Genomic DNA, 27,200 nt, shown 5'->3' with positions numbered 1-27,200 from the left:
ACTCATTATAACAAAGCTGCCCTGTTCAGGCCATATAAGAGAACATTACCAAGGATAAAATCAAGCTTGGCTTCTGTGATAAATAAATTGGCACGACCCAGGCTAAAAAAATCCACCCCAAAATTATGTTTAGTACCCTTTCAAGTAAGGGAGTTGCTGTATTTAGTCAGTCACAGGACACTGCCATTAAAGAGAGGTGGCCCTTCCCTTCTTGTAAATCACCAGGAAGAAAAAGGATTCTGAACAATCTTGGGATAAGGATAGAGAGATGAGAATTTGTTATATGAGTACAAAGGAACAGAAATGGAAACCTGAGGTGATGCCTCAGAAGGGTGACCTGAAACAGAGACTGGACAGAGCTGGAGAATAAAGCAGATATTTATTGAAATGATACACCTTGGGCAGGACAGGGCCTGGACAGGGATACACCCAAGGTGGACTAAGAATGGTCACACAGTGGCTGACTGGTCATGAGGTCTCACATTTTTATAAGTTTTGGTCCATTTGCAAATTGGGGTTTAATGGTCCAATTACAGCTCCAGGCTGTGAGGTCCCATCCCTCTTGTTCCTCCCTCCAGCCACCCTTGTTTGTGCTTTTGGGCCTGAAAGTTGTCCTTGGTGTGCAGCAGGAAAAGGATTTGTTTTGTGTCCCTGCTCTGTGAAGAGAGCTGACTGGCACTGAATGTGAGGCTCAGAACTGCACCCTTAGGCAGCACAGAATGTGAGAAACATGAAAGATAAAACTTAAGGCATCAGAAGGATCCCTTTTCCCCTTCAGGAGATCAAATTGTCCCTGTCCTGTCTGGGCCATCTGTGTTTTGCACACTTCACCATCATCAAGCCTCACCAAAAAAGGCTCCTCAACCAAAACTCCCCATTTTATTCTCCTCAAAGATGCCTTTTTGGAGAGATATGATGCTGCCAGCATGCGCAGGAATAAAAATCCCACTAAAAAGTGCTGCTGTTTTTTTCCCAGCCTCTCCTGAGGGCTCTCCACAGCCCCCCACAGTCCCATGATCCTGCTTTGCCTCCCACAATTATTCCCACTGCTCTGCTGTGTCCTCCCATGCTGCTGGACATGCCAGAGGCCGTCCTGCTGCCTCTCCTCCTCCCAACCCGACCCAGCATCTTCCTCCTCAAACCACCACCCCCCAATGTCAACCCTGGCCAGCCTGATGGCCCCACTCCTCCACTGCAATAAATGATTAAAAGCCAGTTAATTGTACCCCAGCACAGAGCAAATGTGTGAAATATGAGCGGCTCGTCCCCTTCAGTGTCAGGGATTATGACAGGGTGTAAAAATGGAGAAAATTAAATTAGCTTTCTTGTACATTTATGGGCATTAAATATAACGTGGGGTTGAGCTGGGGGACAGAAGGGAATAAAAGGACATTTGGAGAGTGATTAGGAGAGCGAGAAACAGAGGCTTTTGACTCAGTAGGAAAAACAAAGCATAATTCAAGCAGGATTGAAGGCTTCCCATGAAAGCAAAATTACTTTACTTCCTAACTGACAAAACAGAGGTTTTTAAACCAAAATCCAGATGCCAAAGTCATAAAATGTGTACAATTACAGCTCTACCCACATGGAGTGCCATGGATAATGAGCAACTTCATTACAGACGTTCTGAAACCACACTCAGTTTTCACTTGTCCCACTCTTTATTCCCAAGAGTATTCAGGAACAACTCTGACAGACTTTGCCCTTCAATACTGTCAGACTGTTCAAAAGAATAAACCCTAATCAGTTACCCAGGGCTGTAATTTTTAATTAGCAGAGATCACTGGCACGACACATTTCTGATGTCTTTTAATTAAACTCAACCAAGGTGCTCTGAGGAGGGACACGAGCTACCCGTGTCATGTTTCAGGGTTCCTGAGGTATTGTTTCTCTAGAAAACCCTCACTGTGCATTTCTTCCCAAGTTTTTGGTCATTAACAATTCTCTCAAGCTCCTCTTCCAACCACAACTGCTGATTTACCAACAAAGGAAAGTTCACTGGTAAAGCTTGCACAATGAATAAGACAAAACCAATTTTGATGCTCGAGTCCAACACTGAATAATCATAACTGAAGATTTTATCTCCCCTGGTAAATCAACAGCTCCAGAAAAATGCAATCATCAGTAGATGCTGAAGCCATGAAACACAAAACACACCCAGACTTTTCTTTCTTGTAACCTCTTTTCTTACCAAGCTACTTCTTCAAGTAATAATTCTGGGGGGTTAAAAAACCATTCCAATGAAATTCCAGAGGCATCCCAGCCCTCCCACAGCTGCAGCCCCTCAGCCAAAGCCTTACCTTCATCATTCTGGGCCAGAGCCCATGCCAGGACAGCAGCGAGTGCCGTCCCCACTGTGAACCATTTCCAGAGACAAAGCTGCTGGACCATCTTCCGTCAAACTTCACTCAAGGCAGAGCTGCAAAAGAGGGATTTGACACATTTATTACTCAACCTGCACAGAGCTGAGCCACTGCAGACTCTTTCACAGGTAGGGGATATACAGCCTCTAAGAGCATGGCATTGTTTCAGTCACAAAAATAAATGAAATAAGGAAGGAGAACCCCATTCGTATTAATCAAGATGTGTGTACTCATTAATGATAACTGTGCATGCACAGCCCTCCAAGCCAAGAGAATGCAAGGTTCTGGCTTAAATCAGGTCTGCTTTCCATAATTTCCCTGCAATAAAGTATTTATGTCATCCTTCCTGCTTTCAAGCACTTTGGAGAAGCAACTGTAGCAGAGAAATTGCACTGAAACAAACGAGGGTTCACTGCAAAAGGCCAGAGGGACACAGGATTCAAAGGCATTGCCTAGGAAAAATGGGAATGATCCCAGAGGATGGCCTTCTTTAAGGACACAGGTTGTTGGGTTGCGTCCAGGAAAATGAGAAGAACACCACCAACACCAGACCAAAAAAACCCCCACAACCAACAAAGTAACATTAAAAATACCCAAATAAACAACAAAAAACCTCAAAAAAAACCCCCCAAAATCCAAACAAAAAAATCCACCAAAAATCCACAAAACAAACAAACAGCAAAAAAAATTAAAACAAAACAAATAAAAACAAAGACAAACAAACAAACAATAAACAAACCCCCCAAGAAAAACTCCAAATAAAACCCCAAAACTCTTTCCCTTCCCGACCCCCAAAGCAAAGAAAAAACACCCAAACAAACAAAAATCCCCCACAAAAATCCATGAGACAGGTCTGGCTGAACTCCAGAGTATACCTGGACTATAGAACATTAGAAAGTTAAAAAAAGCTCTGATTCATGGTTCCAATTTAAAAAAAAAATAATAATTAGCACAATTCCACAGCCCAGAACTGAATTATTTAAAAATATTCCTTCAAATTTAAAAAGTTTGGGATAAATACAATGACAGGAGCACGGAATGAAGAGATATTTTCAGCAATATAAACCAAGTTATTGTATTAAAAAACTAGCTGCATTTATTAAAAATCAAACAAACTTGCAAAACAATTGCGTGCCAACAGCTTTTGAGGAAAACCTGTGGAGTTTTTCCCACAGGAGAAGGAGAGCAAGTAGGGAAATGTAATAAGCCAGACTGAGTGGCCCATATTTACTCGAGTATTTAAAGTTCGTAGGTGCCAACATATATTAAATATGTATATACATAAAGTTAGTTTGCTTGCAGAATAGCTCACATGGGTGGGATCTCCAGGATGTCAGAGGTTTTTCCCAAATTCAGTGATTCTAACCATGCTTTATAAGGCTCCCTCACAGCAAGCACAGCTCCTTTTCCCTTTGTAAAAGTCATGCATTGCAGGTGACTTGACTGGATTTTATTATCAAAGGGCAGCAGCAAAATCATTTCCATTTCTACACTGAACACATTGCTTCACTTCTCATCCGGGGGTTAAGGATGGAGGGAGGCCTCTCCAAGCCCCACCTCCCCCCAGGCTGGACTCTTCCCAGCCTGTGCAACAGGCAGCAGCTCCAGGAAGAACTTCAGTATTGGCCATGAAACAGGTGAGGGCCTCAGCACAGATCTCATGGCACTGCTCACTCCTATTTCGGACCAATGTTTGTCTTGACAGAGCAGCTCCAGGTCACAGAACCCAGGAATTCCAGTTGTTGCTTTTATCTTCTTTTTGCCTGGGTCAGGACTGAATGCACGAGATGGTATTTCGTGTTCGGACTCAGATATTTATTAATTCTTATCAATATTACAAACTATGGGTTCTACAGCACTTCTAGCTAACAAACTAAAAATGGAGCCGTATCTCTCTCTCTCCCTACAAGGCCTTTTAAGGATACACTGTCCAACTGAGAAGTGACACCTAAATTAATTTTACTTTTAACCCTATAACCAACCACCTGTGGCCTGCAATGTGGCTTTTTCTATCCAATTACAAAATACCACCCAAACCCATGAAGAAGAAGGAAAAAGAAGAACTTAGCCTACACCCTAAAACCTCCATCTTGCTTTATATATATTACTATATTCTAAAACCTTGAACTCTAATTTTTCCACCATGTAGTATTACACACTTCTATTCAAACCACACACCCACAATCCCAGTGCTATCACTCAGTTTTGGAAGCCTTTTCCAAGGCCTCAGGTCAAATGCAGTGTTTTCTTGGGGGTCAGTGCCTGTCAGCACAGAAAGCCTGGAATTCTCAGTGCCCAGGGTTCCACAACCAGCCATGCACAGCACCCTCCTTCCTCCTCTCTCTTCCTTCTCTTCCCTTACCGTTCTTCAGCTGTTTCTTTCCAAATTCCAGCAGGGAATTGTGGAGTCACAGAATTCTGAAGGTTGGAGAAGACCATTCAGGTCATTAAGTCCAGCCAGCACCACCACCACGGTCACCACTAACCCATGTCCTCAAATGCCACATCCACACATCCCTGAACACTTCCAAGGATGGAACCTCCCCCACTGCCCAGGGCAGCCCTTTCCAGCGTGTCACAACCCCTTCCTTGGAGAACTTTTCCCTAATATCTGATCTGAACCTCTCCCAACACAACTTGAGGCTGTTCCATCTTCTCATATATTCCCTGGGAGAAGAGACCCAGCTCCCCTCTCCTCACTATCAGCTCCTTTCAGGGAATTGTAGGGAACAGCCTCAGAGAGGAGAGAGCAACCCCGACAGCTCAAACGGGAATTTGTGGCAAAATGGGAAGTTAGAGACAGCTCCAAGGAGAATTCCAGACTCTTCCCAAAGGAACTATTATTCCCATGGGAGAGGAGACCAGATTGCTCAAAAGGGCCTTTTCCCTCCCTTCTCCTTCCCAAAATGCTCATTTTGTTACTGTCATCCAAGCTTCCACTTAGCCCATTCCCAAGTCATTTTGGAATTTGTAACAGCACCTTCCAAAAAAACCCCCAAAATGACTTTCACCATGATGTATTCCTGCTGACTACTTGGAAATCAAGGCTGTTTCCACATTACCCAAATAGATTCCAATTACTCATCATTATTAAGCCTCCTGGGAATTCTGGGGATGGGAACTTCTCAGTATTTCACCACTAATTCCTCCCCTGTTAACAAAAATTCCTGAAGGAACTGAGCTCAGCTGCTTTTCCACTTGGAGCAGTGTTATTCCATTAGGTGGTATTTGCCTCCAACCTTTTAAACCCTAAATCCCAGAATACAGAAGTTCAGGAGACTCTTGGTGTCTTCAGGTCAGCCTAAGGAAAATCCCATCCAAAGACAGATTTTGGGTGTTATCAGACCTAAAAAGAACCGCACAAACTCACTTCTGAGGCCTCTGATATTTGATTTTACAACCTTGAAAAACAAAATAAATCCAGCTCTCCAATCATGATGTTCTATTTTAGAAAGTTATTCAGAGCTCAGCTGACACCCTTGAGTGGAGTCTGCTCCTGAGAGATTTTTAGGATGGAATCTTGACAGATTTATTTTTGATTTTGATGAAATGTCAAGTTAAACCACAAGGATAGCAACACTGCTGCTCTCAGAATAAGCAGCTCTCTACGCAACTGGACTACAACTGAAGAAAAATCCTGGTTTTTCCTTTGGTTTGTAGCAGAACCCCCTCCCCACCCCCAAGAAAAAAAAACCCTAACAACCTCCCCCCCTCCAAAAAAAAAAAAAAAAAAAAAAAAAAAAAAAAAAAAAAAAAAAAAAAAAAAAAAAAACCCACCCAAAACAAAAAACAACCCACAAAAACCCACACAAAAAAAGCCCAAAACCAAAAAAAACCCACACAACCCCCAAAAAACCCAAACAAACAAACAAGTAAAACCCCCGAAAGCCAGGAGTATAAAGTACAGAAAATGAGACTATTAAGTTTAAATGACTCTGCTAACTTGGAAATAGCTCAGAACAAATCACAATTTGCCACAAAGTGCCAAAAGGTTGATAACCTCTAAGAAATAACTCCAGACAGGAAAGAACAACTATGAATTGATGAGAGAAGGAAGATCTGTAAAGTCACACAAAATGTCTAAAAGACTCAGTATTTTCTGGAAAAATATTCTAATTTTAAATTTTAAGGGATGATAAAGGTAAATTAAAAACAAAACCAATCTAAATATGAGTTATGACATCCAAGAACTTTTAATATATTTAGAGGGACAATAATATGACAAAAACTTCCAATAATTATTTACTTGTAGATCTGGTGTTATTACAAGATTTAAAGCCTTGCATTCAGTAGAAGCTGGAGCAGGGGGCAACATGGCCTTGGTCAAAACAAATAACCATTCTCTGGGCACCCTGTGCCAGGGCCTGCCCACCCTGCCAGGGAACAATTCCTGCCCAATATCCCATCCAGCCCTGCCCTCTGGCAGTGGAAGCCATTCCCTGTGTCCTGTCCCTCTGTCCCTTGTCCCCAGCCCCTCTCCAGCTCTCCTGGAGCCCCTTTAGGCCCTGGCAGGGGCTCTGAGCTCTCCCTGGATCCTTCTCCTCTCCAGGTGAGCACCCCCAGCTCTCCCAGCCTGGCTCCAGAGCAGAGGGGCTCCAGCCCTGGAGCAGCTCCGTGGGCTCCTCTGGACTCATTCCAACAGCTCCACATCTTTCTTGACTACTTGAAAAAATTCAGTGGAAAAAGAAAAAAAAAATCTAAATTTTGAGCCAGGTTTGCCACAAGCCAGAGTCGTTGGCTCCCTCACACCAGAACTGCCACATCCACACCCAATTCCATGGGAAACATGGACCATGGAAGTGGCCACACCACCCAAACTGCCACCAGCACCAACTCCTCTGAGCACTCTCCACCAGCAGAAAATCTGAAAGCAGCTTGGAGGCAAACACTGCACCTTCTGCTCCTACAGTGGGCTTGAAGCCCTGGCAAACTTCAACAGAAATCACTAAGTGAGCATTGTTAATTCATCAGACACGTAAACAAATATTTGCTATTTATTTGTCAAGAACAGTTCTTCCTGAGAAATTGCTGGGGCTGGATGAGCAACTCAGCATTCAAAAAAGGAATTAAATACCCATTTATGTCTGTGCTATTATTTACATAACAAGCCTGAACTCCTTCAAGCATCAGGAGTCGCCCATTTTGCTTAGTGGTTTTTGCATTTTGCTTTGCTCTTTGCACCCTACAATTGTGATAAACCTTTAAAAGTATTTAAATTTTAAAGGTTGATGCAACTGAATTGCTTTAACACAGCAAAAATTATAGTGGACTGGTTTTATTTTAAGGTTCATCATTATTACTGATCATGAACTCTCCTAAAGTTTGTAGACATAAAATAGGGAGTGCAAATGCTTATTCTGGAGAACTGGTGCCATAATAAATCAGAAATGCCAGTAGAACAGCAGGAAAAAGCCTCTCACAGAAGGCAAAAAGGAGAGGAACTTGCTTTAGAGTCTGTCAGGGTTCCTTGGTTAAAGCTACAGTTCATTAAAAACTCTGTGTCCCAAATGCTTCATTTTTTTGTCACCCAAACAATTCTGTTGAATTGAATTCTGAGCAAAAAGCTTCTAAAAGATTATTTAACCACACAACAGGCACACACCAAAAAAACCTCAACCCTGTTTTGCCTCACAACGCTGTTCAACACTCAAGTCACCTCAGCTGGTGTGGAATTCAGATCCATTAATTCCGTGAAATATCTTGGGGGGTTTTACTTCTGATAGCAGGTCCTGAGCTGCTCTCCCTGGGGTGCACACCCAGGGCACATCTGCTGGAAGACACTCTCACCTGAGGCTTCACCACAAAACCAAACCCAAATCCCAGCCCAGGGATCACCTCTGGCAGCTCAGGACACCTGGGAACATCAATCTCACCCCACAAGCTCCCTCCCACACCCCGGCCCTGAGCCCCTCTCACTGGTGGGGCACATCTGCTGGAAAACACTCACCTGGGGCTGAAAAAACCAAGTTTAATTCCAGCATTCTGGCTCAGGAGCTCAGGGACCCCCTCTGGTGGTTTGGGACATCCTGGAAGCTGGAGATCAGCCCACAGCCTCCCTGCCATGCCCAGGCACTGAGCCCCTCTCTCTGGTGGGGCACATCCAGAGCACATCTGCTAGGCTGGAGAACAGCCTCAGCTGGGGCTGAACCACAAAAACAAACCCTAATTCCAGCCCAGGAGCTCAGGAATCACCTCTGGTAGCTTGGAACAGCCTGGAAGGGTGAATATCAGCCCACAGCCTCCCTCCCCTGCCCATCCCAGACCCCATCTCCCAGCCCCCTCTCCAAAGGGGCTCTTCTCTTTTCCAGAGAAAAGCCAGGGAAGGAAGACTTCACCTCCGAGTTAAAACCAGATCTGGCTCTGATTCAGCTGCAAGTGTGACTAACTCTGTTTGCTGAAGTAAAATATCTGCTTAACTGCTTTCCTGAAGAATTATTCAAGCATAAGCAAATATTTGGCTGTGCTGGTGCTACAGTGAATAATTCACAGTGCAAATCCAGCCCTTTCTCCAGCTCTGGAGGTTCCAAAAATCCAAACACTACTCCAGGTTTTATTTCACTGACACTTCTTGAGCAATTAACACACGAGTATTTCAGCCTGTGGACTCTTGGATTTACTCAATCCTATTAAAGTGCTCTCATGCTCTGGGACTGGCACAGTTCAGTTGGATTTTATCATTCCCCTCTCCTTGGATAAGACCTTTCAGGAACGTGAAGATTTTTAAGATGAAATTTCAAGATCAAACCTGCTCCCACCTCATTTCCCTTTCCCCAGCTGCTGGGTCTGTTCCACATAAATAAACACATTAAAAAAGTGGAACACTGATGTCCCTTGTCCTTGTGTTATCAAGCTCTTGAGCTTTTACTCTTACTTGGAGGCAGCTTTTTCAGACAGCAAAGACACAAAAACAAGGAAAAAATGATGACAATTTATAAGAGGATCTGAAGTAAAATTTCACCAGCAACTTGAAATTCCTCATAATTTTCTCTGTATCTACATTCAAATAATTCAACTTCAAATATTCCTGCTTTCCCCCCCTTTTTTCTAAGAACTATTGGGTTTGTTCCTTTCCTAAATAACTCTTTAAGCCTGTTATTTTCTGTGCCTTTCTTGCAGAAATGACTGTCTAGGAGTCCATGAGATGCCACTGCAAGGCCAAAGTAAAACCTCAGTAACAGAGCTCAAAAAAGTCTTTTCAAACTTCAGTGAGAACACCACAGCTTCCCCTGGGCTTGGCTAGGAAAGACAGAAGAGTTCATTAACAAGCCATTCTTACTTCAATGCAGAAATCTCTAAGTTCATTTCAACTCTGCACGCCCCCCAAAACCCCAAACCAGCTCTTTTCCTAGATTACATCAAAAGTTCTTTATTTTCCATCTCTGTGTAGCAGTGGAAGCCAGAGAATCCCAGAATGGTTTGGGCTGGAAGGGACCTTGGGGCTCATCCCATCCCAACCCCTGCTGTGGGCAGGGAAACCTTCCAGACACGCCAAGGGTACTTCTCCAGCCTCCTGCCAGCAGAACATCCCACAGATTATGATTTAAAAGGATTAAAACTATTTAATGCTGCTGATTCCCACCGAACAAAGACGATTGATGGAAGGTTTGCGCAGAGAAAACTCAACTGAACTCCCAAAAATAGAAAAGAGCTTTATGGGATAACTGAGGAAGGGAGAGAAGCACTTTTGTTTCCTGCTTCTATCACTAGTGGTGATTTATTTCCTGTCTTTTAACAAGCAATGCAGCTATTGGATGGATTAACAGGATTATCACTCTTCCTGTCCACAAATCCCATTTTTCCATGCATTATGAATTTATTTATTCTTGTTTCCAACCCCTTTGTATGGACTTCACCTATAAAATATTGTTTTCACAGAAGGTTTTGAGCCACAAAAGAAGCTGTTTGGCTGTGACACTGTTGATTTGCAACTCCTGCTGTGCAGATGGTGCCTCCAGAAAGAAGAGAGAGCAAAGATATCCTAAAGATAGAATAACAGAGCCTGAAAATGAACATTAACATAAAAAGATTAAAAGAAATACAACCCATTTTAGGCAGGAGTAGCTCAGTTCATCTTTCAATAACCTTTGTCTTCACAAAATATGCACACAGAGCTAAAGTTACACATTAAAGTTAAACGTGTATGTTAATACACATTAAATGTGTATGTTAATAATGAAAATATAATTCAGTCGAGAAGTCCAAAGATCGGTTTCATTGCTTTTACTGTAAGACAGGTATTGGATTCCATCCCAAAAACATCTCCATTTCTCCCTTGCCAGAGCAGTTTCTCTCCAAGGATCCTTCCCTGGGATTACATAACACAGAGGAGAGAATCCAATGGGTAAAATCTCTGTGACACCAGGAAATGTTTTGTCAAGAGCCCCTCTGAGAGCTCCTTACAGGACACCAGGATCTGTCTCCACATCTTATGGCTGAAAAAGTGACTGGCATTATAAAGATGGAAACATCCCAAACTAAACCACGACAATGAACATGACCCAGATTAATTAAATTTGTGTTAATTGGATTTAAGTGCATTCATTTTATTGAAGAAAAATGGCATTTTCTCAAGTAGACTTTATATGCTGCCTCTTCCCTTCTCCGAGAGGATTTTATTTAAATTTTGTAAAAATAAAACCACTGAACTTGTCAGTTTTCTAGAAATTAGTGTTTCTGCTTGCCTGCAGTGACTGCAGCAGGAGCAGTGTTAAATACACCCTGGAGAAGTGGCAGGAGCAGTGTTTGAGTAGCTCAGTGCATGCCCTGTCAGAATTAATGTGTGCACAGCCCCTGAGCAGATTTCCTCCAGCCACTCCCAAAACCAGCTGAAGATTTTGGTACTGGAGATTACCAGGCCAGAAGTTAGGCCTGGCTTTGGAAGTTAGGCCAGATGCCAAATAGTAAGGCTGGTTAAGCCAGAGAACTGCCTCAAGTCCGCACCAGGACTCAGAAGTCCCCTAAAAAACAAATGCACATCCCATCATTGCACAGGAGCCAGCCTGCCCTACTCCACACCTTTGGGACACTCCCAAAAAATCCCAAACGTTCTTTCTGCCACCAGTGCCCACCTGCTATTAACCCCCAGTAACCCAGAGACCAGGCTCCTCAGCAGAGCCCAACCTAAATTAAGTCATTTCACAGGAATTCAGGATTCTCCTCTAGAAAAGATCAAAAGTTTCATCTTTATCGGGTCCTTGGTACATTATCAGTGACCACATCCTGCACATAAATCACTGATTATTTGTTTAACCCCTGAGCCACGTGCACAAGGAGCCTTCAAAACAAGCTCAGATATCCAAGCTATTCCTAGACTCCTCTCACACCTCAGCAGTTTTCTTGGAAAGCCTCCTCAGCCTGGACAGCTGGATTGGAGTCTGTTAGTGGAGTCTCCAGCCAGATTTTCATGTTGTTTTAAGCACATCCCTGCTGTCCCACACCTCCTTTTTGCCTCTGCTCCCTAAGCCTGACCTTCAGTTTCCTCCTGCTCCCATCCAACAGCACCCCAGCCCCAAAGGGGGTCTTTGCCTTCCTCCATCTCCTCCTTCCCTGGCAGTTCTGCACATCAAACCCACTCATCCCCAATCCTTCCTGAGCAGCTTCTCCCAACCCTCCCGTGCCCTTCTGCTCTCTCCCTGATCTGACACCACGTCCGTCAAGCCTCAAGCACGCTTTCACTCCTCTGCTCCATGATCTTCCTTCCCAGTACTTTTAGGAGGTCTTACCCTTAAAAATCCCTCTTGTCACTTCTTAATAGGCACTGACTGTAACTGAATAATGTGTCTTGATAATGCTTGGATTGATTTCTGAGCTTGTAGGCCAGGAGGGAAAGGAGGTAGTTAAATCTTTACTCACATTTTGACATTTTTAAAAGGCTTCACAAAGCTGGAATCACTTCCCCTCTTCACTGCCCCAGAGAAGCTGTGGCTGCCTCTGGATCTCTGGAAGTGTCCAAGGCCAGGTTGGAGCAGCCTGGGGTGGTGGAAGGTGTCTCTGCCCATGGCAGGAGTTGGATAAGATGGGCTTTAACCAACCCAAACCATTCTATGATTCCAGGATTTCTCCATTTCCATTTAACCCTTCCTCCTTCTGAACCTCCTCATCCTTCCAGCTGCTTCTCAGCCCTCTGGCAATCACATAAATCCATCTCCTGAACCTCTGTTTCTCCAGATACCCTCACACCTCAGTGCTGCATCATCAACCCCCAACACTCAGCATTTCACTTCCCAGATTTTCTGGATTCCTGCTTTCCTCAAAATACAGAACACCCAAGGCTTTCACCCACTCAGGTTGGCTGTTCCATGACACTTGGGCCTCCATATCTCCCAAGCAAATCCTTCTCTTCCACCCTTCCAGAAATGTTTCTGCCCAGTGCTAAATGCAGCAACTGATGTGGCATTTCCAGCTTTTTTTGTTCTGCTGGATCTGTGGGTGATTCAGAGCTGGGGTGTGCCCACAGGCTGGGATGGGCACAGGGCACTCACCCAGGGACAGCTGGCACTGAGAGGCTGCCACAGCTGCTGGGGATGGATTTAAACACCCACATGTGGGTTTTGATCTGCTCAAGTACCTCCTTGGTCAAATATCCAGCAAGAAACGGCTTCTGAGGAACAGAAGAGAGATAAAGATGGGATCTTACAAAATATTGTGGAGACAGGAAAGTTACAGAGGTGACTCTGGGAGAAATGCAAGCACAGGGATTTTCAGATGGCACCTGGCTGCTACAAAGAACTGTTTCCAGGCTGGACAGAGGCTACACATGCCAGGATTACTGGTATGGAAATGGCTTGGGTTGGAAGAGACCTTGAAGATGCTCTCATCCATCTCCCCATCCATGGGCAGGAACAACTGTTCCTCCCTCCTGGGGCCCTGCTGAGCTGAGCCAACTCAGCCACAAAACAGACATTTCAACTCACTCCTGGGTATGAATCCCAAACTGGTTTGGGTTGGAGGGACCTCAAAGCCCATCCAGTCCCACCCCTGCCATGGGCAGGGACACCTTCCACTGTCCCAGGCTGCTCCAAGCCCCAAAGTCCAGCCTGGCCTTGGGCACTGCCAGGGATCCAGGGGCAGCCACAGCTGCTCTGGGCACCCTGTGCCAGAATCTCACACAGGTACAAATTTCTTCCATATATTTCACCTAGATTTCCCTTCTGGCAGTGGGGAGCCATTCCCTCTTGTCCTGATACTCCAAGCCCTGGTCCAAAATCTCTCCCCACCTTTCTTGTAGCTCCTTCAGGCACTGGAAGGTCACAGCTGGGTCACCCCAAAGCTTCTCCTCTCCAGGTGAACACCCCCAGCTCTCCCAGCCTTTCCTCCCAGCAGAGCTGCTCCATCCCTCTGCTCATCCTGGTGCCTCCCCCGGCCTCTCTGCAGCAGCTCCAGGTCCCTCCTGTGCTGGCCCCAGGGCTGGGGCAGCTCTGCAGGTGGGGTCTCACCTGAGCACAGGGGCAGAATACCCCCTGCCCTGCTGCCCATGCTGGGTTAACAAACAGGGAAATCCAAGGAAAAACACTGCACACCTCACCCCAGCGTTGTGCAACAGAGACAATTCCACACCATCACCAGCAAACTTTGAGGTGGAGGGAACAGCCACAGGGGAAGTGATGCACAAGAACCTCAATCCTACATTTCAAATGACCCCAGTAAATTTCCTGAGTCTAAATGCAGCACATCCCCTGGAATGGGTTCAGCAGTTTTGCTGGACATGAAACATCTCAAATTTTAGTTAGATATTTCACTCATAGGGCCTGTGCTGGTGGTTCTTTCTAAAAGATCAGCCAAAATGGGTTTACAAATGCTTGTATTTAAGAAGGTATTAAGATATCCAAGTAACAGTAAGATCTTTGAAGGAAATCCAGGAATATCACCAAAACCAGAGCTTAACAACCCAGCAATAACACATCACTCAAAAGAATGTTTTAAAAGTGGGCTATTCTCAAATTTCAGAAGCTGTCAAAGTAAATAAGATTGTTTCACCAATTTCCTGTAACATCTCATAAAGGAAAAAAAGCAGTGTTGTTTTCTGACAGTCCTGAAATGAACAGCACCCTTACACCCACACGAGGTCACAAGTTGGTCTCTGACTGAGGCCAGATGCAGGAGAATGGACAAAAGCAAACAAGGAAATGCACTCGAAGATGCAGAGATCACTCAAGGAATGGAGAGCCTGTACACATCCACAGGCTCCTGATAATGTTCTCCCCCTCTTCCACTCACTTTTCATCATCCTACTTGATACTTTCATTGGTACTGAGCTGACATTTCCATGAATTCCATTAAAACCTCTGGTGTTTAGAAGTGATTAGGTCGAGCTGGTGAAGTTGAATAGGCTGGAAACAGCCAGCACAGTGTGGACACTCAGTGACCTCCCCATGGCACACCAGTGAGGAACCACATCCCTGCCAGGGCATTGCCACAAATTCAGGCATCAGATCTGAACCTCTGAGGCTGGAGAAGGAATTTGGATAAGGAATAGCAGGATGAGGCAGAGCCTTTAAACTGAAAGAAGGCAGGGATGGATGGGATATTGGGCAGGAATTGTTCCCTGGCAGGGTGGGCAGGCCCTGGCACAGGGTGCCCAGAGCAGCTGTGGCTGCCCCTGGATCCCTGGCAGTGCCCAAGGCCAGGCTGGACTTTGGGGCTTGGAGCAGCCTGGGACAGTGGAAGGTGTCCCTGCCATGGCAGGGGTGGCACTGGATGGGCTTTAAGGTCCCTTCCAGCCCAAACCATTCTGAGACCCTAATAAACCGAAGTGATAATTGGTTTATTATCTGGGGGATAATAAACCAAGCTTCACAAATGAGGGCAGAGACCTCTTCTAGCTGCAGCAGCATGAGCTGGCCCAAGGTTCAGCAGCAGAGACCCCAGGACAAAAATCCCTCACAATCAGATGAGAGCAGAGAGGGTACCCAAGACTCTCAGGTGGAAGGAAAACACAGAAGACAAAGTTCATGGTGGGCAGTTGGAGCATGGCTTTCCTTTTCCATGAAAGAGTGAGCAATGCCAGTCCATCTTGGAGGCTGCTCTGTCCACAGCACTTCAAGAAGGAATTTTACCACCTCAGAAGCACAGGGATGAACCTGGGAGATGTCAGTGTGACTGTTCATGTCACCAAACAGCAGCTGCTGAGCGCTGGTGACACCCAGCACGGATTTCTCTCACTGCTGAAGTCAGGGAAGGGGAACAGACTTGGAAGACATGATTATTCCTACAGGGGAGAGGGTGGAGTTCTGGACATGGCCCTGAGACAGCTCCTTTGATGAAGGGGAAGAGCCATTCCTGTGCTTCACATCAGAAAGGTCACTACAGGTGAGCACTGCCCAGTGAGGTGATGTGTCCCCTCCTGGGGCTTTGGCCACAGTGTCCCCAGCTGCCAGGTTGGGGAGGGACAAAAAAGGCCCTGGCAGCAAGAACATAACAATAGACTTACAAGAAATGTTCATTCTAAAGATGAAATGAGAAGATAAAATTAGGTTTCATGTAGTGTCAGAAGAGATGCCTTTCAAGCCAGGCAAGTATTCCATGGGATTGGCAGCAGGCCTGAGATTAGGGGTAGTTGAATCTGTTCCCTCAGATTTTGTGGCTTTTCTCCTAAAATGTGTAAAGTGAGATGGGGGAGAAAGGAAAGCACCATGGGGTGTGAGGTTGGCTGCCCAAAATCAAAGGCTGAACTGTGAGAAACACCATTTTAGTGCAATTCAGTTGTAAAAACAAGAGCAAGCTACAAGCTAAGAGGCCAGATGAGCTGGCCCACGCACTTTACTACTGCTGGGTGAGGAGGGGAAGGTGGCAGAGTGTGGAATTAAGTGCCAGGTGAAAGTCTGCCAGCTCCAGAGTTCAGCCCTGGCAACCAGCACAGGACTGCCAGCAGCTCTGTGAGGATCTAAACGCATTTAGTACCTGGGCAGCTCGGGAAAGGAACGTGCATTTGGATAGAAAGGCACGCTGGGACCAATCAGCTATTCATGTATGCAGAGAGGACTGGGATTTTGTCAGCTTTTCAGCTGTTTTCCCTCCGAGGAGGCGGCGCAGGGAGCGGCTGTGGAACCCGGCTGAAGTAAACAAAATGCTGGGCAACATTAGGAGGGAGAAGAAGAGGGCCTAAATTAAAATGACATTACACAGGACAATAGGAAGCCCCTGGAGCATTAAACAAAGGATTTGCTGCCATCATTTCAAAAAAAGAGACATCAGAGAAGGGCAAGGGCTCAGGAAGGACACTGGGGGATGTTGCACTCCTCTGTCAAACACAAGAAACCCCCAAAAATCCAACCCTACCTCAGAAATCAGACTGGTTTGGACTGGGAGGGATGTTAAAACCCATCCACTTCCACCTTCCACTGTCCCAGGCTGCTCCAAGCCCCAAAGTCCAGCCTGGCCTTGGGCACTGCCAGGGATCCAGGGGCAGCCACAGCTGCTCTGGGCACCCTGTGCCAGGGCCTGCCCACCCTGCCAGGGAACAATTCCTGCCCAATATCCCATCCAGCCCTGCCCTCTGGCAGTTTAAAACATGGAAAAGTCCCAAGGATTACTTGCTGCAAGAAAGAGACATTACAGACATCAGCTGAAATCTTGATCAGCAAAGCTGCTGTAGCAACAATTTTTTCCCATGACACTGTAATATTTCTGTCCTAGAGGAATACAGACAGGAATAAAAGCAAGAACACACACAAAGAAATCTTTCTGATGCCTGCTAAACACTCGGGCTTGTTCAGGAAGTCATCAGAACAGAGAAAACACTCTACTCCCAGTTGTTACCTCTCCAAACAACAATAGATTTAATTATGCAGATTAAAACAAGGACATCCCATGCTTCAGGGCTTCTGCAAACTGCCTGAAGGAGCCACAGGGGAGCCCCCAGGTAGTGCTGTGCACCTCACCTCAGGTATAGGGTTCAGGGACACATTTCCTCCCTCCAAAACATGCAGTGAATCAGAGGAATATCTGCTGAACAGGACAGATTAATGGCTTCATTCCCTTGCTAATTGATATGTTTGATTTTGCCCCCCCAGCTGTGTGATGTAAATTGAGTAAAACATATAAAAGTCCATAAATTAAGTTGAGCTTCCTCAAAATTCTCTACACTTGTTCCAAGCTAAATAAACTGCCGGGAGTAACAAATCTACTTCACCTAATCTGAATTTTACTCCCTTTCCATCACTTTGGTCCTCAGCACACAACAGAGAAGACGGCAGGTTCTACACCTGAGCATAATGCAGTCAGGTTTTGGGAAACCGGGGCTTAAATCCAGCTGTTTCAACAATGTCCTCATTCCAAAAGTGACAACACACCCCAGGGGAGACCTTGTGGCTCTGCACAACTCCTGACAGGAGGGGACAGCCAGGGGGGGTCGGGCTGTGCTCCCAGGGAACAGGGACAGGACAAGGGCAAACGGCCTCAGGCTGGGCCAGGGGAGGCTCAGCTTGGGCAGCAGCAGGAATTTGTGCATGGAAAGGGAGCTCAGGCCTTGGCAGGGGCTGCCCAGGGAGGGTTGGAGTGCCCATGGCTGGAGGTGTCCAAGGAAGGGCTGGAGGTGGCACTGAGTGCTCTGGGCTGGGGACAAGGTGGGCATCAGGCACAGCTGGGACTGCCTGGGCTGGGAGGGATTTTCCAGCCTCAGTGATGCTGAGATATCTGCAGTGAAAAGAGTTTTATTTTCTGGAGCTGGCTCCTGATTCACACAACTGATGTGAGGCATTCCTCTCCTAGGGGGAAAACTGGGAAGAAAAATCTTTCAAGACAAAATATCCTGATAACAATAAGATGTTTAGCCTTGGAGGGAAGCCATCAAAATCAAGGCAGAATCTGTAAAGAGGCCTTTGGAAATTATCCAAAATAGGATCCAGACAGAAGCAGGGCCACTTGACTCGAGGACACAGTCTGAGGTGGCACAAAGAAGTGGAGAACATCACAGTAATGGCATCAGTGCTGCTGAACAGCCTTACCCTGATTCTGAAGTTTAAATTTTCAATGCTTTCTCATTAATTGCATCTTGAGGGAATCAGATGGTTTTAAACTTGGTGGGAGCAGATTTTTTTGAGACCTGAAGCACCACGTGCCAGGTTTTTGGGTTCTGTCACACCATTTTGAAAAGTCGAGGAGGAAAGAAAGAAATAAAAGAAAGAATGAGAGCAAGGCTGTAAAAAAAGTGAAAAAAGTTAATGAGAACCTATGAGGGTTAAATGTTAAAATGTTAAAGTTAAATGTTAAAAGTTCATGAGAACCCTTTGGTTAAAGCTCCTCAGAGGCCACTTAGACTGGACACCTACTGGGATGGGAGGGCAGCAGCTTTTCAAAATCCCCCTCAAGAGGCAGATTTATCCTGGAACAAGACCTGGATTTACCCTGGAGCCACTTCCACCTCCCATAAACAAGGTAAATAAATCATAAATCACCTCAGCACAGGAGACCTCAACCATGGGTCTAAACAACATTATCCTTGTATTGAAATCAGTCTCTGGAAACATCCTCACAGGAGCCCTCTCCACTCTTGGAATTGAATTGTTTTCTAAGTTCTGTTGAGTTCCTCCTCAAATCTTTTATGCAGGTTTCATTTTCCTTATGCTTTAATCATTGTTTACACCTTTACAGGACAAATGCAGAAAGGCAGAAATGCAAGTCTTACATCTTTACTTATCACTTAGTGTGCAATCACGGACACCTCACGTGGCTGCCAACACATCTGATGCAGGCAGATTGCAAAACGTGGCTCAGCAGAGGTCCCAGCAGGAAACCCTGGGAGCAATGGGAAGTTACGGAAGTGGATGTTGGGTTTCTGTGCTCCAGCCCTCTTCTGGGAATTAAATCCCAGTGTTTCTGTTTCGTGCCCTTCAGTACAAGTCTTGTTTTTGAACAGACTTTCACAGGGAAAGCCTTTTGCCCAACTGAGCACTGCAATTTTTACCACATTTATGGCTTTTAAACACAAGACATCTTAAGTGTTCTACAGGTGGTGGTAAAGCTCATCCCAAACCCCACCATTTTATGGAAAACCAGGAAATTCATCAATATCACACAGCTGCTCTTTGGAACTGTGCTCCACTTTCAGCATCATTGGAATTGCTTAAAAAAGAATTTGAGATTGAACAGATTTTTAAAAGACACATTTAAATGCTTTTCTTTTTTTTTTGTCCCAAGTTCCCTCCCAAACAAAAATATTCCCTGAAGTCTCCTGAAGAGCAGACTATCCAATATGGAAAATACCAGCCTATTTAGATCAACATTTAGAACCAATACTTGAATCAAAGTATTCTGCTCAGGATATTTTACCAGATGTGTTCCAAACTGGAAGTTTACCTAGATATAGAATTTTCAGATTCATTAGGAACATAAAATGACCCAACTGCTGTATTTCTTAGTGTTTGCCCTAGAATTCTTTCAATCGCTTTCAAATTAATAATTATCCCTCTAAATTAATAAATTCTCCTTCTCAGTTCCTGAAAGGAGTAAGCTGTGCTCAAAGAGTCTGGAATCCAGGGTGGATGTTTTGCTTTCTTTATGGGAATTATAAAATCATACAATGGGTTGGGAAAGATCTTTGAGACCATCTAATTCCAAGCCCCTGCCGTGTGCAGGGACACCAGGTTTTCAGTCACCTCACAATCAGAATTGGGCTCATGTAATGAATGACCAGAATCACTCTCCAAGAATGTGTATGAGGTACAAAACTCTTGAGAATTAAAACTTTGCTGGATAATCCAATGAAGTTGAAGAGCACAGAAGTTTCCCAACCCTATTTGCTGAATTCATCACATCTTCTCTCCGTTTTTCACCAGAACACCAAATCTTTGTCCCACCTGTATAAATTGGAATCAATTAATATTCATTCCTCCCTTTCCCCAGGCTGAATTTCACAGAAATGGGTATTTATTAAGGATTTTTTTCCCCTCTTGGAGATAACTGACACAGGGAGCCTCTGATACCAAAGAGCCCAAAGTCACAGAGATCTGGCACAAAGTTCAGATCAGGTCAGTATCACCCTGGTTTTGAAGACTTTTCTAAGCCTTCTGTAACATTCTTCATATTGGAGTCAGAAATTTTACTTTATCACACTTTCTACTATAAACACTGGCCATGTTTTGCTAACTCACTCATTGTTTACAGATTTCTAGGTGGGAGGAAAAAGTTAACTGACAGTTGGCTTGACCAATGTGGATTGAGAGGCCGAATTTCATCTTCCAATCCACAAGCCCCACAAGAAATGTATAAAACTGAGTTTTGTAAATAAACTCGTCCCTTTTTCCTGCTTCGCTCACCAGCGTGTCCTCGTGCAGTTCTTTCCGTGTCCTCTGTGACAGGTCAGTGGATTGATGAGAAAAACAGGAAGCAGAGCCCAGAAAATCCTTGTTGAAGTAAAAGGAATAGCAGGGCAGGGAAGCCCAGGGAGCTGGGCTGGCCACAGGAGACTGGGGAGGACAGGCTGCACTCCAGCCCAAGGATCAGTGGCAGTGTTTTTAGGATATTAACATAAAAGACCTCTAAGTGGATGGGATCTTTACTGCCTTGGAAGGCTTTGTTTGCAGGCTTTGCCAGGCAATAAATTGATTTAGCAAAATGTCAGGGTGGAGGGAGGAGGCAAGAAACAGGAGGCGAATTCCTCCCAGAAGAGCTTCAACTCTCTGACTGCTCGGCAGAAGGCAGCTGAAGGATTTACTGATCTGCTGGAGTATTTAATGAAATTATTCTCCTGCGCACAGCCGTTATGAGCTGGATCATTGATATCTCTCCCCCAATAACTCACTCCCTGCTCATTATGCAAAAAAACTTCACATAAATACCTCCACACTCATCATTCCAATCACTCGTGCCACTGCTGTTTAAAAATCATCTTACACTGCCACTTCCCCTCTTTCCATGGCATAATTCAGCACAGCATTGCTAAAAATCCAATTCAGAGCGTCCCAAAACACAGAGTAATTTTGGTTTGTGGCAGGACACCAAGCTCATTCCTATTTCATATGAAAGTTTTGTCTAAAGTTAATTAAATGGCCAATCTGACCATAAATTTGGTATTAAACTAAATTCTCTTTGCAGTTATAAAAAGCCTAACAAATGGATGAATTGCAAAACAGAAGGTGGGATCTCTGAAAAAAACAATTCAAACTTAATTCCTACTTCAGAGGAGGCAAAGAAAAATAAAGATTTTAGAATCAATTGGCTACTATAAATTTCCTTCTACAAATAAGAGCCTCTGACATTTAAAAAAAGAATTGCAATAAGCAAAATTTTGGCTTTATTTCCAAAAAATTATTAACTTCACCTGTGTTGGAAATAAGACTAGGGACAGAGGCAGAAAACTCTCAGTTTTTAGAGTCGTTTCCACACCCCACTACTGATCCTCCAATAGGACAGGCAGCACTATCCTTGTTCTAGCATCTATGAGAGAAGTTTTTATACCAGCAGTATGAAAAGGGGAAAAAAAATTTAAAAAGTTTAAAAAGCCACCTTCGAAGAATTAAATTACCTGTGAACTTTTTTTTTACCTTTACAAAGACAAAAGGTTATCAGTCAGGACAAAGCTACAGCTGATCAGGCATCCAAAGAAAGAGCGATCATCAGGACCATTAAATAAAGCTGAAAAAAAAAGGAATTTAAAAAATAATAATAAAAAAAAAAGAGTAACAACTCATTTCATGTGTTGATAGCCCAGTGCTTGATTAGAAAAAGTGGGAATTACTTATCCTTGTCGCCCTTTCCCTTCAGTCATCACACAAGTCCATGAGATCCTTGTTCTGTCCTTCCTTTCCAGGCTGAGAGTCCTGAAATCACTTAGTTGCTCTTCAGAGAGGAATTACATACAATCCCGTAATTAAATCTCTGCTGAATTTCCCCTGGATTTCATGAAATCTTAACAATGGGGGAAAGCGTGGGACTAATTCCCAGGGAAAATGAACAAAATGTTTTTTCACCTCCTGTGTTTCTATGGAGAAATTAAAGAGTCTTTTCATAAAGTCCAAATGTTTAAGAAAAATAGAAATTCTCAATGCTTCACCATCACTGCTTCACGTTCAGAACTCACCTCTGTGGCCTTTCCCTGGGAAACCATCCCTGCATTTTCTCTCATCTTGCAAGAACCCAGGCAGTGCCCTACACCTTTCAGAGATGGGAAAAGCACTGCTCTCCTCATCTCCCACCAGGAGAGGACATTAATCCCAGCAGGAATGCTGAGGACAAACCAACCACAATGGATTATATCACTGTCTAATAGTTCCAGGAGCTAAATCTCTCTATCAGGCTCATCCATCACTGGGATGCAGCAAGAGCGAAAGTTTTTCAGGTAGACAGAGATTTTTTTTAAAGTCAGCTTTTAACAGTAAAAGGCTATCAGGATATTCCTCAACCAACACAAATAATTTGTCTTCCCACAGAGGAGTCATTTCAACACCTGTGCCCCCAAACAAGAGCAGAACCCCTGGATTCCCCACTTAGGTGAATACACGGTCAGGGTTGTGTGTAAATGTTATCAAGAGTTGCTGTCATGAATTTAACCTCATAAAAAAAAAGGCAGAAAGTACAAAAAATTAAAGGAAAACCAAAATATTCTGTCAGACTGGTCCATGGATCTGCAGCAGCAGCTGCTGGTTGTAACTCCTTCGTGTGCCAAGCTGGTGGCAGGGAGTTAAGACGCCTCTAAAACCATGCTCAGCTAAGCACTGACATCTCTGTTTCTCTTCAGGTCTGAGTTCTGACCAAAACTCACCCTTAAGGAACAAAAAAAACCAGTGACCACAGCCCTCCCCTTCCTCAAAAATCCCCTGCTTTAACATGAGATGATGAAGCAAAAGCTATGCAGAAGGTTGGGAGAGAGCAACATACATGGGAGTGAAAGAAAAATATTTATATACCCTGGTGAGCAAAAAAAGGTGCTTTTAAAACCAGCATTCGATAAAGCACAACAACTGCATTTGCTAAACCCAATCCCAAGTCCTGCTGGGCAGACATATGGCACATAATAAACCCAAAATTGGTTAGAACTGCTGAAATACCATCGGATAGATGAAATTATTTTCTAACAATACTTAGCTACTGGGAACAGCTCTTGCCTTCATACACCAATTACTGCTTAATTACTGTCAGGCCACACTTCCTAAAGGAACAGCAGAAGGGAATTTATGGCACCAGTAAAGGAAACGTCTGTTACGTCAGGAGTAAGAATCATTATTGTTTGTTACAAAATGGTTTCTGATTCAACCTGGCCTTGGACACTTCCAGGGATCCAGGGGCAGCCACAGCTGCTCTGGACACCAGTGCAGGGGCTTCTCACCCCCTCAGGGAACAATTCCTGCCCAATATCCCATCCATCCCTGCCCTCTGGCAGTGGAAGCCATTCCCCTTGACCCCAAGGCCACCTGGTCTTGTTAAACCCATGAGACTCCCATGGGCCCCTTCTGGAGCTTGTCCAGGTCCCCCTGGATGTTTGGGGGATCATTTCACAGTCATCACACAATGTACAGAAGAAACAAAACGAGTGTTTCTACATCCAGAGGCTCCCAATTATCTGAATCCCTCCTCTCCAACAGAAGGGCATAAATCAGGCTGCTCATAAATTTCTGCTCCACTAAGTTTGCAATACAAAAGCAGTTTCTTCCCTAGGGACAAAGAGAAGCAGCAGCACTTCAGAATTCCAGCATTTCTGTGAGCAAGCTTGTTTCCAAAAAACAGAAAACAAAATACAGTATCTGGAATACTTGAGTAGATGAAAAAAAAAAAAAATCATCCTCAAATGCTTTTCAGCACTATCTGCTCTGGTTCTGCTTCTCTTTTCCACCTCATAGTAGGATACACCCCATTTCCTACCTGAAGGGCAAGAAAAATGGAAATTTGCTGAAAGCCAGAGCAGAGGAAAAACTCCTCATCCATTTCCACTCAGGGCTGTCTGCTGCAAAGCCCCAGGCTTCAAGGACAGTCAGGCATTTAAGGAAAAATGTCTTCATTTTGTTCCTCAGACCATTTGAAGCACATGTGATAAATCTAGAGAACAGCTTGCCAGGTGCATATTCTAAGGAGGAATAAAATCACGGCATGAGAGGGACAAACCTCAGTAAACAGATTAATTATGTTAAAATTAATGATTCTGAAGCAAGAGCCACAAGGGACAGGGGCCTCCTCCCTGCAGACTGAATTATTGCAACAAAGGCCAGCATTGGAAAAAACACCTGACATGAAGCTCCAGATCCATCCGGATTTCACCCAAAGTCTGTAAAGAGATGAAATAAATCCCCAAATAAATAAAAATAAAGCACAAGTCAGGAAAACATGTTCAGTGTATCTCTCGCTGCATATACAGCACATTTTATATACATACACACCTTGGCCCCAGCAAAAATCAGCTGTACAATCCCTCAATGCTCCTTTTTAACACCACTCAGCACCTTGAAAACTAGTTAATAATCCTTCTAATAATCTCTAGTATCTGAAATCTTAAAATTTGGAATAGAGCTTTGAGCTTACTGGAAAGTAAGAAAGACAGTGAAATAATAAAGTGGCTTGTGAATTCTGACTCTCTAAAACTACATAGAACCACTTCAAAAGAGTTTTCTACACACGATTTTACTGGTTAAGACATCACAAATCCTTGAAATTCTTCATTCTGGATGCTTCTTTCCCCTTTAAATTAACTCTCAGGGTAAAACATGAAGATATTTCTCATAACCGGTGTCTCTTGTAATCCTAATGGTGCAGTACCCAAACCTGACCATTTAATTCTCATTGTTCATGTAAAAGTGTGTTCACTTGACTGTTAAAACTTCCCAGTTCCATCTGATCATATGGGAAGGCACCAAAGTATCAAAGTGGAAGGTGTTATAGGCAATTTAGCTTTTAATTAATCTAAACTTGGAGCTAAAATTATGATACACAATTTAATTTTATGTTTTAATCAGTCCTTAATAGGGCATTTAAATCTCCAGAGCACGCACTCACATTTGGAAGGGCTAAACTAAACTCTCTACCTCACCTGAAAAAAACCAGCCCCTGAATTTTAACTAATCCAAGAACAACAGGTCAAACAAAGGCTTGAATAGTGAGAACTGAGGGAAAATCCCCAAAGTTTGCCTCACTTCAAACACACTTCATTACAAAAACAAAACCACGTGAAACAACATCAGAAATTACAAAACCACCAAACAATTAATGAAGGCAAAGGAGACACCTTCCACTGTCCCAGGCTGCTCCAAGCCCCATCCAGCCTGGCCCTGGACTCTTCCAGGGATCCAGGGGCAGCCACAGCTGCTCTGGGAATTTGTGCCAGGGCCTCCCCACCCTCAGAGCTGCACAGGATCAAGTGAACATCTCCACCCTGGCAGAAATTTTAGATGTGCAAAACAAAACAAGAAACCCTACAGCAAACTTTCCCACAGATCAACCACCAACAGGATGAACAAGAAACAAAAGCTCCAACAGGAGAGGGAGGAGAGGGAGAATTCCATGTGCATCCAGCACAAAGCAAGCCTTCCTACTGAAATAACCACCACAAAATAAAATAAAATAAATTAAGTTTTTAATCACAGGATTGTTGAGGCTGGAAAATCCCTCCCAGCCCATGCAGTCCCAGCTGTGCCCGATGCCCACCTTGTCCCCAGCCCAGAGCACTCAGTGCCACCTCCAGCCCTTCCCTGGACACCTCCAGCCATGGGCACTGCAACCCTCCCTGGGCAGCCCCTGCCAAGGCCTGAGCACCCTTTCCATGCACAAATTCCTGCTGAAATTTTTAACCATCAAGATGATTTTAAAGAGTTGTATTCCTGAGGTACCTTGCCCAGCTTTGCCCCAATGGACACAAACCAAACCAGGCAGAACCTGGGACACGCTGAGAAATCTCTCCCTGAAAAGTCACTAAGTTCAGTTCTCATGTTTGGGACCAAGCAGCTTCCTGGGGACCCCAGACACATCTTCTCATTTAACTAAATCAAGAAGCCAATGACCCAGGCAGACATTTTTATACAGAGCACGAGTTGAGGAGGTGCTGCCTCCAGGCTCTGACAGGATGCCCAGGCAGTCCATGCTGACAGACCTTTTAGGCTCCCAGTAAATAAAACTGTCAGAACAAGAAAAATGAACAGTTGGGAGTGTGAAAAAAAAAAAAAAAAATTAATCGAACTTGATCTGTACATCAATTTAGCCTCTGGGGCAAACTAAAATTACTTGGCTCTTACTACCCTGGAAACATCCAGCTCTCTGTCCAGGGTGATTCATGTTCCAGGCTAAATCATCAGAACCAATTAAGAAAATGTAACTCCCTGACTTTGTCTGAAGTACCACCCACCACCTGATGCAAAGATCTTGCTCTGAGTCCCTGCAGACACTGAGAAGGGCAAGTGTTCAGTGCTGCAAGAATGAGTGGCTCTTCCCTTGTCTCCCAAAACCCAAGAATGTCTCCAATGCCCCTTGTTGGTAAAATACTGAGAGCTTAAAAGAGTGGAATCACCTTGTTCCATAAAGTGAGGGCAAAGAGAAAAAAGAATTTACTCTATTTTGCAATTTATAGTTATGAAAAAGAAATCCAGAAGGTTTCATGAGGGGAATGTTGCTTCAGTGGGGAAAAAAGGAATAAAGAATGAGAGCCATGAAGAGAAAAATGCAGGTCCCTTCTCTGTCTTCCACCACAATCCCTGACCAGGTACCACCTCCAGCTTGCTCTCATACAGAAAATACAAAACCAGCCCAATTCTTCTACTGAAGATTCAGATGAGTTCTACAATCTCCCTCTCTTTTTTTTTTTTTTTTTTTTTTTTTTTTTTGAGTCCAGTAACAAAACAATTTAAAGTAATATTACTGACTCCAAGTTGGAAATGTGTTTTTACTGTTTCCAAGTGCTAGGGATACAAAAGGGTTTTCAGA

At 44.2% G+C, this 27,200-nt stretch overlaps 1 protein-coding gene across 2 annotated transcripts in view; it reads right to left on the bottom strand.

Moving 5' to 3' along the window:
* Positions 1-27,200, bottom strand: part of PCDH15 (protocadherin related 15) — a 640,425-nt gene that overhangs the window by 274,157 nt on the left and 339,068 nt on the right. The window contains exon 5 of one of the 2 annotated variants that reach the window (XM_063406141.1): positions 2,301-2,419. In XM_063406141.1, coding sequence (XP_063262211.1) covers positions 2,301-2,391 — 91 coding nt within the window. In that variant the 5' untranslated portion in view covers positions 2,392-2,419. Of the gene's footprint in view, positions 1-2,300; positions 4,188-27,200 lie in introns of those variants that run through there. The other variant, XM_063406139.1, reaches the window with a different exon arrangement.

The sequence above is a fragment of the Prinia subflava genome, chromosome 9 (assembly GCF_021018805.1).
Source record: "Prinia subflava isolate CZ2003 ecotype Zambia chromosome 9, Cam_Psub_1.2, whole genome shotgun sequence".
Classification (NCBI taxonomy): domain Eukaryota; kingdom Metazoa; phylum Chordata; class Aves; order Passeriformes; family Cisticolidae; genus Prinia; species Prinia subflava.
This window is presented reverse-complemented; position numbering and strand designations above follow the sequence as displayed.